At 39.5% G+C, this 12089-nt stretch overlaps 1 protein-coding gene across 2 annotated transcripts in view; it reads left to right on the top strand.

The window, feature by feature from the left end:
- USP6NL (USP6 N-terminal like) overlaps positions 1-12089 on the top strand; it is a 148340-nt gene that overhangs the window by 94348 nt on the left and 41903 nt on the right. For both annotated transcript variants that reach the window (XM_059404088.1, XM_059404089.1), the window contains exon 5: positions 5618-5698. In XM_059404088.1, coding sequence (XP_059260071.1) covers positions 5618-5698 — 81 coding nt within the window. The remainder of the gene's footprint in view (positions 1-5617; positions 5699-12089) is intronic.

Here is a 12089-nt window from a genome sequence, read left to right as displayed (position 1 = left end):
ATAGTCAGTGGAGGTGACAGAGAGGTAGCAAAGGGAATATAGGATAGACACAAAGACCTCGGCATTATTTTCCTCTTGATATATGTTGTTTTTACATTCTTGGGAGAATAGAATTTTCCTATACTAATGTGGCTTCTATCTGCTTTTAACAGTTGTACTCACCTAGGACCCAGATCTTAGTTTTTGAAAACCATTCCCCATTAAAAAGAACGACTGTTTCTTTTCTTCTTTTTCTTTTTTTTAAAACAAGACTTTCATTTATTTGAGCGTGAGAGAGTGTACCAGCTGGGCGAGGGGCAAAGGGAGAGGGAGAAGTAGACTCCCTGCTGAGCAAGGAGCCCAATGTGGGGCTCCGTCCCAGGCCCCGGGATCATTGACCTGAAGGCAGACACTTAACTCACTGAACCACCCAGGCACACTGAACCACTGTTTCTTAAAGAAGTGGCTAATCTAGGGTTAGCGTAGAAAAAGTAAAAAGTAAAGTGAACCTGATTATTTTGTGCCACATAGGGCATGTCTAAAGGATCCGCTTCAATTAAAGGAGGAAATCTCCAACCAGGTAAGAGGAAGTCCTGCCAAATTTGAGACAATTTGAGCTTCTAAAAGAATAATGACGGTAGTGAGTTTTAACACATTGAATGAAATAGTTCTTTTATACCATAGTGCTGTTTGAAAGGGAGGAGGAGCTAGAAGGGAAAGCTTTGAAATAGAAAAGTATCAGTTAATAATACAGAAGGAATCATCGGGAAAAAAAAAAAAACCCACATCATTTTAGCACCATCAGAATCAGAATCTATTCAGGCAGAGATTATCAGTGGATGATAAGACCACGGACTTGTCAAGGACCAGGATGTTCACAGTCCTTCAAAGTGTGCCACACAGATTACAGTTGACCGTTGACCATACAGCAGAGTGACCCCTCATGAAGTTGGAAGTCCACATACAACTGTAGACTCCCCCCAGATCTGAACTACTTAGGCTGCTCTTGACCAGAAGCTTCATGGGTGACATGAACAGTCAATTAACTTAATCAATGTATTTAATATATTAGTATATATTAATGTATTTTATATGCTCTATGTGTTAAATCCTGTATTCTTATAATAAAGTAAGCTAGAGACAAGAAAATGTTTTAAGAAGATCGTAAGGAAGAGAAAAATACATTTACAGTTCCCTGCTGTGGTCAGCATATAAGCAGACCCATGCAGTTCAGACCCGTGTTGTTCAAGGGGGAACTGTAGAAGTATATGGTGTGCTGTTCTTCTAACCTTCTGTAGGTTTAAAGTATTTCAAAATAAAAGTTAGGAGAAGTAAGATGTCTGTAGTTGAAGTCAACAGAGTTATCTACTATCAATTTTGTACGGACTTCTAACATTAGTAGTTCTGCCTTTTGGCAGTACTTTGAAAAGTGTTGCCAATATGAAGGACTGATACCATTTTTACCATTATGCAACATAAGAGAGACTATTATAGTTCATTTCTGGTTATTTCTCTAGCGCGGTGATTGAATTGCTGTCATAAGTATTGATGATCTTGTTCCATCCATTCATCTTCTTTCTCCTCCGACCCCTCTACCACTGGGATCACAGAACGCTATTAATTGTTTCACAGTGCTGTTTGCTTATGTTTTCTTACATAAATTATGTTTATATTTATTTGACTCTTAAAGTAAAAGTGCCACTATTTTAGGTGATGAAATTAAAATAAGAGTATTTGATATGGTTCCTGTTCTCAAGGAGTTTGTACTTGAATAATAATAATAACAACGATAAGATTTGGGTATTTAGGGCAACTAAAGCACAGCTGTAAGGTGTTAGAACAATAATCATAATAATTCTTATTTTTATAGACAAGACAGCTCGGATATAGAGAGATTAAGTAACTTGCCCCAAATGAAACAGATAGGAAGGGGCAGAATTAAGATTTGAATCCAGGCCAGCTAGGAACTTAGTCCATGCCATGCTGAGGAACAGTTAATTCTGGTTGGAGGATGGAGGCATTTGAGAAAGGTTCCAGACTTTTGACATCTGACTGGGTCTTGAGAGGATACATTTTACCTAAATGATGGTGGGGAAGAGCATCACTGGCAGACAAATAGCCAACTTTGATTAAAGAGGCGTGACATGAGATCATGTGCTGGGAGTGACAGGGATTTCAGAGTGGCCGGGTCTTACAAGTAGCAAGGAGTAAAGCTGGAAGGCAAACGGGACCATGAAGGGCCGTCCATGCAGAAGTTTGAACTTCATTTGTAGATCGTGGGTAGCCATGGAAGGGTTTTTAACCGTGACACATTCTGAAAGTTTTGGTAGACGGGATTGAAGACTATCAGGGCTACGAGTAAGGAGCTAGTGCCTTCATCTAGGAGTTAGGATGCTGAACTGGGGTAGGGGGCGTGTTGAAAGCAAGAGCCGGGATTGGGACCAGCAGAGTGTGGTTTGGGGAGTGGGATGGAAGGGAAAGGATGATGAAAACCAAGAAAAACTAGAACGTTTGGTGGCCTTAGTAGGTAGTGATGCTGTTCCTTCATGTTTGGGAAGAGCAGGGTGACAGCAGCATGGTCAGGGAAGTAGTTTTGGATATGGTGGGATGGAGTGTCTGCTGAGCTTGTACGTCAAGATTCTCACTTGCTGTCTTATAGTCTAGTTTGTCTTGATGTTACTGAGTCCACGACAAGATGGGGTTCCTTACCCTGTTTTTCTAGAGCAATCCAGAAACCATTTGTTTGGTTACCATAGAGTAACCATTTGTTACTTGTGATTTTAGTTACTTCTCACTTCAGAATAAGTTCTGGAACAGTTAGTTGTAGCATGTTTGGTGATAAAGTATATTTTATCCTCGAGTTACAGATTCATGAGTGGGGTAGGGGGACAGACACTTGCATTCAAGTCAGGTGTGGTTGACTTGATGGCATTATGGAATTAACATTGAAACCTGATGGAACTGCTGATACATAATTTTTAAGTCCTGCAGCTGGGAGCTTTTCCAAGGTGTGTCTTTTTTTTTTTTCCTTCTCTGTAGGGGAAAGAAAAGCATACTTTATTAATGGTTTTTAAGATTGTGTGTGTGTGTGTTTTGCCCTTGCATGTTAATGTATAGCATTTAACATTATGTATATGGTAGGAATTGGAATACAGAATATGTCTTTAAAAAAAAGAATAACTATTTTTTAAAGTGATTCATTGATAATTCATAGTCATAAAAATGAAAGATAGCAAGAGACCTGCTAGGTCTCAGCAGGGTTGTTCCTGGCAAGTGCCTGTTATTATACTCTTGGGTTGGCTTGAATTATTTGGTGTTTTCCTGTTGGAGGAGAAAGGGACTGTGCTTTGAAGAAGTCAGGGGAGGAAGTACAGAAATATCAACAACAAAAAAATACTTAACTTAGATCAATCTTAATTTTTCACAGCTTGGCCTTCTCTAAAGTCACATTTAGCACAAACATTAATTAGATTTCAGTGCCTCACCGAGCTTTACAATTAAACATATTTCTGGAACCATCTGCAGCATTTTATCACTAATAATATAATGAAGATTATGCTTAGTCTTTTGAAATATGGGAATTATAGCAATATGTTTTGCTCACGAATGATCATCTTTTATTATGAAAAACCCATCACAATTTTTAGAAAGAGTTAAGTAATTAAAGAGTCTAAAAAATGTGCCTAAAAGTAAAATTCCCTAAAAATATTTTCATTTTTGGAAAATGAGGATCTTTTCTTAAAATCAGGATTTTCTTTGGGATTTTATGCTTCTTCTAAATCTAAAAATACTGTTGGTGGGCAAATGTCATCTGCCTGTGTGGGTCTGTGTTGAAGACCATTGATAAGGAGCCATTGCTTTCATTGGAAACCTTAGTCTCGTGACCTGCGCAGAGGCCACGTGGGAACAGGAGACCTTGCTATGGTGGCTCAGAGGGCAGGTCCTGAAGCCAAAACTGCCTGGCTGTGAACCGCTCTTCGCGCTTGAATTTACTACGGAGGGGACTCTGAAAGCCAATAAACCACCTTGTGCCTCTGTTTTCTTATTTGTAAAATAGAGACGATTGTACGTACTTTGTAGGGTTGTAACGCGCACACCGTTTTGAGCCTAAAGTAGATCTTCAGAACTGTTTTCTGTGCTGTCTAGTCTTTCATTTCCTTTGTTTTTGATTCATAGACCTATGTAGATTTACAGAGTCCTCCAGAAAAGGAAATGCGGGCATTGGGAATTAACAAAATAGCAGACTCTCAGCTCACTCATAAGAAACGGTCACATTGGTCTCATTTCATGAAAATGAAATAGTTTGACGCTGCTCTGTGCCCGGCACTGTTCCAGGGACTGGGGAAAACGCCCACTTGTCTGTCTTCATGGGGCACACAGGCCTTAGGGGAGAATGCAGGTGAGGTGTGCAGCAGATGTAGGCACCCTAACTCGGAAGCCTGGTAGGAGACAGTCCTACCACCTGGTCCCAGACAGGTCACCGCCAACTTCCTGGCTGAGGAGGGTGTTTTCCCCGGTCTGAAAGGATGGAGTACAAATGTGCCTTCTGAGCGCTCGTTCAGGCTTTCATAGGGACAGAGGAGCTGTATATGCCCAGACCTTTTTCTAAACTTACTAATTAAACAAGTCACTTTACCACCTTAAGAGTGAATAAGAGATTGGATAGCAGGTCCAAATAATTAGGAAGAAAACATTCCTTCTCCTGGAAGCCAAAGAAGGGAGGAAGAAGCATCTTCTGTACCACCTTCCCCGTTCCCCAGCTTTGCCCCAGTGCCAGTCTGGTGCGCCATCCAAGACCCCTGCCTGCACTTCCAGCCCCATCTTCTGATGCTTCCTTTTTTAGCCCTTTAGAACTACTGTAGGCCGCCCACGGTGCCATACTGTCTCAGAACATTGATCCATGCTTCATGGAATATTCAGTCCCGCGTTGCACGTGATAAAAATTCTAATAATCTTTCAGCAAACCACAGTTCTTCATCCAGGGCTTATCTTCTTTAACATCCCTCACTGGATTTGACGACTTCTTGCATTGTGACCTTGTGGTCACCTTTTCTGACTGTCACAGTACCATCAATGTCCATGACCGTTGCCCTGAACTTTATTCGGGGCAGCAGCTCTTACTTACTTTGGATAAATTTTTCACAACATTTTGCTAGGTGGATATCACTTGCTCCACAAAACGAGCACCCAGCTCTCCTTTAAAGAATCATCTCCGTCACTGTAAACGTTAAGATGGTAGAATTCAGGAAAATGTCAGAGAATGGAATTTTAAGTTTTTTTTTCTGTTGTTGCTGCATAAAAAATATTGCACAATATTTTAGAACTTCCTTTTGGTTTAATTTTGTAGAATTCATGGGGGTTTCAGTGATTAGTTTAAAAGCATTCGAAAATTTAAATAATTCCTTTCTCTTTACCTGTCCCCTTGGAGCATCTCCCATATATTTTACTTTGGTTGTGGAATACTATTGCTACAACTATAATCACTTATCCGTCTTTTTAAAGTTAGATAGCGTATTTGCAATCTAAGTGCTTAACTGTTTCGGTAGGTTTTTTTAAAGCAGCATTTTCTTTGACCTTTTTTGGTACTTTGTAAGTATGAAGCCTCAAACAGTAACAATGAATCTCAATTTTATTTTAGCAAAAGCAACTGGAAATTGAAAGAACTACTAAGTGGTTGAAAATGCTAAAAGGATGGGAGAAATACAAGAACACCGAAAAGGTAATTAAAATAATGTTACTTCTCTCTGAAACTGCACAAATTCAATGTGGATTGTCCCAATAAAAGTTTCTTTTAAATTATATAAGTATTAGTGTTCATATTCCTTCTAAAACGTTCAGTAGAATTTAATTTAGTGGGATGCCTCAAATTAGGAGTCGTTACGTTATAACAGAATATCCAGGTCAGATCGGTTTCAGCACTTTAGAGGATGTCCCGGGTAGTCCGGAGGTGGATGGTTTCAGGAATGATTTGCTTCAGATGCTCCCTCGTGTTGCCTGTGACGTAGCGTCGCTCCCTCTCTCTTCTCTGCCATCTCCAGTGCCAGCTTTACCTTGAGGTTGGCTTCCCCCTGGGATCAGAATCCTTGCAGCAGTTCCAGGCTTCATACCCACAGGTCACACTGCTCAGGAAGAAGGCTGGCCTCCTGAATCTTTTTGCCCTGCAGAGTTGGTGCTGAGTTTTAAACCAGTTAAAACGTAATACACACATCTATTACTGTCACTGCCACTCATCACAAAACTCTTTAAATATTGGGAAGCTGTGGAGTTCTTGGTGGCAGAAGTTTTTCTTAAAAGAGGAGAGGTCTCTAGTTCAATAAAGTTGGGAATACCAGAGCTAACCCAAGTGAAGCAAAGTCAAGTCCTTTACGACAGGACTCCTCAGAGTCTTCACTATTGTAACACGTGGCAGGGAGAACACACCTTCAAGACAGACCTTAAACTGAGTGGAACTTATTCAACCATGGAAATCTTTTTGTCAGAGGGCATCTCACAGGACTAGTGCCCCTTTTCTTTTTGAGCATTCCAAAATACCCTTACTTAACGTCTGTTAGACTCTTTTATTATTTTATTTTCATCAGGAGTAAGCTCGTTTTGAGGTTGTTGGTTTTATTAAATGTGTTTGAGCATTAGGTTGGAACTCAAGATGTTTTTTTGAGAGGAATCCGTTCAAAGTAGAATGTCAGTTACAACATCTGTGCTCTTGTTCATTATCATGCTGTCTCCCAGAGTGGCCTAAAGTTGGCGCCTACTTTACTCCATGTCTGTGGGAAGATTGCTCAACTGGTAATTACAGGGTAAATGTTGATGTGCGGCACCTCCACTTTCATCTCAACATTTGGTCTAGGAAGAGATTTGTAGAATTATATGGCTTTATGTTCTTCTCGAGCATACATATATCTGTGAAAGTATGTAAGCCGGTATAAAAATGAGCAATTCTACCATTATTCTGACAACAATTCTGTCTAATGTAGTTCCCAGTAAGAGAGATTTTTAACAGAACAGTTTCCTTGATGTATAATTTTAAAGCACTTTCTCACAACTATAATGCTGGAATTGTTTGATAATATATGGTCCAGTTTGGTGAGCAACAGTATGTACCTTCTAAAAGAATTGCTGCTCTCAATTCATACCTCATTTTAAATTGCACTGAAGAAAAAAAAAAAAGGAGCGTGTGTGTTTTTCTTCTCTTCCAAGAGGAAGTGGAAGTTTTCTGTCCAGAGATTCCTTACTTATATAATGGTAATACAAAGAAATTTTTAAAAGTGTCTTGAAATTAAAATATAGCTGTGATAAAGAATATTTGGATCTTTAGAATCTAAACTTTAATGAAAGACATTTTCCATTAAGGTTGTTTGTGTTGCCTGTGTCTCACATTCTCACGGCCCCTGGTTCAGTAGTACTGGGTTTAAAAAATACAGTCTATTAAATGAAGTCATCTTTGTTAAGTGGAGACATTATGATTTAATTAGTCGTGGTATAATTGTGTCTAAGCTATGTCACAGCAGAGTACCTATGACAGATCAAGTTTGTTCCCATTTTTTAAGTCAAGTAATTGAAGGGACCTTTTATTAGTTTGCATTTTATTTTACTGATGGGAGGATGGAGGCACCAAATTTATAAATAAATTTCTTAAGGTCACACACATTGTTTGTCGCAGCAGGAGGTCCCATGTCCACACTCGAAGGCTCGTTTACTGTACCATCTTTCATGTTTGCTTTCCCTTTGGTGTTTGTCAATAAAAAGTCAGAAGGAAATAGAATGTGCTTATAAGAGCCAATAGGGCCTTGTGTATGGTTTAAAACTTTTTTCACATCTGGCCTTGAGAGGGGCTCGTGCCTCTCTGGAGGCCGAGGTGGAGACGCTAATGGAACAGGGTTGTGGAAAGGAAGCGGAGAGGCGGTAGAGATCAGCCGCTCAGCACGAACTCTTGTTTCCTGGTGATACACTTGGGGTGTTGCATGTCCCCCAGATGGAACCCTTCTGGGTTGGCTACAAAGTTGGCTCGCGGGCCAGCATGTGATGTGGACTGGCACTGGACTGGCACGTTCATCACTACTGTGAAATCACTAAGGTTAGAAAGAGCTATTGGAAATGTTAGGTCAGTCAGTGGAATTTTTTTTAGTTGATGGAAGCTTAAATATATCTGTGTGACTGCAATAAATTACTTGTTTCTGTTGGCAAGAGAACAGAGATACTAAAAGCAAAAGGTAGATTTCAGGGAACCTTAATTTATTTTTTCTTGAAGATTTTATGTATCATATCCCTAAAAAAAAAAAAAATTCTAACAGGATTTTAAAGGTATTACTTTTTAACTTAGAATATTAAAATGCTGTTTAAATCCAACATACGGAAATTCTGTATCATGGTTGTTAAAACTGCTGTCTGGGGGCGCTGGGTGGCAAAGTCGGTAAAGAGCCCAACTGTTGGTTTCAGGTCAGGTTGTGAAACCGAGTCCTGTGTCAGGCTTCGTGAGCAGCATGGGGGGATCTCCTGGAGATTCTCTCTCTCCCTCTCCTACTCATGCTCTCTCCCTCTCTCTCACATATAAGTAAATAAATCTTGAAAACAAAATCAGACCATAAGAGACTCTTTTTTTTTTTTTTTTTTAAGATTTTATTCATCCACTTGACAGACAGAGATCACAAGTAGGCAGAGAGGCAGGCAGAAAGAGAGGAGGAAGCAGACAGCCCGATGTGGGGCTGGATCCCAGGACCCTGGGATCATGACCTGAGCCGAAGGCAGAGGCTTTAACCCACTGAGCCACCCAGGCACCCCCCATAAGAGACTCTTAATCTCAGGAAACAAACCTAGCGTTGCTGGGGGTTGGAGGTGTAGGGAGAGGGTGGTTGGGTTATGGACATTGGGGAGGGTGTGTGCTATGGTAAGTGCTGTGAATTGTGTAAGCCTGATGATTCACAGACCTGTACCCCTGGGGCAAATAATACATTCTATGTTAATTTAAAAACAAAAAAAAGACAAAAAACAAACAAACAAAACAACAGAACCAGAAACTGTGGTCCCTGAAGTCAGACTAACTGAATTTCAGTTCTTCTATAGTTTGTTAGTTGTATGATTTGCTGTTACTGTTCCGCATCTTCATTTTCTCATCCGTAACATGGGGATGCTAACAATAGCATGTTCCTCTTCAGGGGTGCGATGGTACAGGCTCCCTGCTCCCCCTGCTGCTCCCACTGCTTGTGCGCCCTCGCTGTCTCTGGCAAATAAACAAAGAAAATAGTAAAAAAAGAAAACGCGATAGTATGACAAGGAATAAATTGATATAGAAACATATATGCAGGCTCCTAATAAATAATCACAAAGTGTTAGCGTAACACTTATTATTAAAGTCATTTTTACTGGATTCATTATTTTCCTCCCCCTCATCTCCGCATTGCCCCTTCCTGCCAGATCCCTGTGGGTCCTTCAGTATTGATCCTTGCCGACTCGGTCACGTAGAATACAGTATTTCTTCCTCGGATACAGTATTTCTCATACAGCCTCCAGGGGAGAGCCGCTGTGTTGGTCTGATGAGAAGTAACCACCGTGTTCACTGCCCTCGTGCCAACAGCTCTATTCCTCAACTTTTTCCGGTTTTCCCCTCCAGTCTCTTGTGTCCTGGAACAGAAGGGCTAACAGCTCATGCACATTTAGGCAGTGCAGGGCCTACTCTTCTCCTTTTCCCACTCTGGCCCCCTCTGGGGAGTCTGTCTCTGTCCCGACTTCTCCCATCAGAGGGTGACACCCAGCTCTGTAGCAGGGAGTATTTTATAATAAAGGGCTATCAGTTTATGGTATCAGTTTATCTGCCTACACACCAATTCCCCCCCCCCCCCCCGCCCACTGTGAGCTCCACAGAATTTCTTCATGTTCTAGCCAGAGCACCTACCTAGTAAGTGTTGGCCACAAAGCAGGCAGTCATTACCAAGCTCCTTTTTAGAATGAATGAGCGATGTTCATTTATGAGTTGGGATAAACACCTATCACCTGCTGCTGCTGAAGTCTGCTTAATTTAAAGCTGTGATCTCTTAAGAGGCTGTGGGATTTGGCAGAAGTGCCCTGAAATAGGACTAAGAGAAGAAATTCTTTGACCGAGGCGAGCCACTTCTCAGTGCCATGGTCTCCCAGCACTGAAAGTACTCGCTTTGCCTACACTACAGGCTATCGTAGAAAAGATGAGGTATTACTTTGTCAGTTGAAGGATTCTCAGCAAATGTAAACTGGACACTGTTCTGGAGAAGAAGCAAATTTTATTTGTGTATGTCATACTTGATATAATTCCTACTTTGTTTTACAAAATTTTCCAAAATTTCTATGATGGTCGAAAATTATGTTTTTATAATGTCTTTCTGTCCTGTAAGAGTTGTATTTGAAAAACAGTAGGTATAATTTATTTTTTTTTTCATAATTTAAAATTCTTATTTTAAGGTCTCATAATTTAATCCTTGTTCTGGTATATGTGACTCTGTATGCATGTTTTTTATTTCACTGCCTCCTACAGCTGAATTCCAGATGCATCCCTTTTTATATTCTTTTTTTTTTTTAATTGAAGTAGAGTTGACGCACAGTGTTACATGAATTTCAGGTGTGCAGCATAATGATTTGACAACTCTGTGTTATGCTTCCTTTTAAATACAGTTTCATTGTCATTATTTTAATGCTTTCTGCTCTTGGATTCCCTTAGTATTTTCTGATCTGTGTATTTTAGTAAGTTTACTTGAGCGGAACAGTGGGTACTAGTTACATGCAAAATGGTCTTGGAAAGATGGTCTTTGTTTTTTATAAAATGTAAAATAAATACCTTTTGCTAAAAGATGGTGATGTCTTGTGTGTGCCTTGGGCACATTACTTAACTTTTTTGTGATTCACTTTCACCATCTGTAAAATTGGGATAATAAAATATGGAATTGTTGATGTGATTAAATAAGAGAAACATCTATATATAGTTTAAAATAGTTTCCTACATATAGTAAATGGCCAGTAAAAGTTGTGCTTCATTTTTCTAGCCCTGGAGTAGCACTGGGTCCATTAATTTTTGCTTTCTACAAGAAATTTCTGTTTGTTTGTTTGTTCGTTTTTAAGATTTTGTGTATTTATTCAGCAGAGAACACAAAAGTAGGAGGAGTGGCAAGCAGAGGGATAGGTGCCTTGCTGAACAGGGAGCCTGGGACTTGATCCCTCGGATCATGACCTGAGCTGAAGGCAGCCTGAGCCACCCAAGTGCCCCTATTATTTCTTATTAATATAATCATAATTTAATTTTTTAAAAAAATTACATACTTTAAGATGAAAAATAGACATATATAGTTGGTGAATACAGAATTGGTTTAAAAGCAATAAAATAATGTCTGAAGTCTTTTCAAGTAATACAGTGTGAGAAAGACATGTCAGAACTCTTGTTTTACTCATTGAAAACATCAGCCTGATGGAGATTCACGTCCTTCAAAGTTAATCTGCTCACCGTCATCATATTCTACTTGGTTATTAAACTTTCACTTTTCTCTTTTGTAGTAGTTTCCACACCTTCTGATACTCACATTGGATGCTTAGAGTAGAGCATCTTTACTTTAGAAGTTCAGGAGATAAATTGAAAATGCTTCTAGTATAATGGTAAATGTTACGACTTTGGAATGAATGTAGATGATAGACTTTCTTTAGGAACATAATTCTTAAATTCATTTTTTTTTTAAATGACACTCGGTTTGCATTTAAAGGTGGTAGCTATTTTCCTATGTGGGAAATGTTGCACGTAGCAGAGTTTGGTTTACACAGAACTTTGCTGTATATATTCTTCTAGTCAGAGCTACTGCATGAGTTAAAAAAAAACTTCCAGGATTCTAATCAGTATCTTCTGAAATTTCAAATTTGAGGAATAGTGTGTTTATACCAAAAGAACAAAGCCAGAACTCCATACGGAATTACCTAATTCAAGGCCATTCTTATGGAATTACCTAATTCAAGAGTTGTTCTATGTTGCTACTCATTCTAAGTCACAGCATCAGTTTATAAAACTACACCATGACTTAGGTTCTGAAGCTTTAAATTAAAAAAATTTTAAAAGTGAGGTAGTATAGGGTAGTAGTAGTTGAAACTCTGCTTCTTAACTCATAACT

This window comes from Mustela nigripes, chromosome 6 (genome assembly GCF_022355385.1).
Source record: "Mustela nigripes isolate SB6536 chromosome 6, MUSNIG.SB6536, whole genome shotgun sequence".
Classification (NCBI taxonomy): domain Eukaryota; kingdom Metazoa; phylum Chordata; class Mammalia; order Carnivora; family Mustelidae; genus Mustela; species Mustela nigripes.
This window is presented reverse-complemented; position numbering and strand designations above follow the sequence as displayed.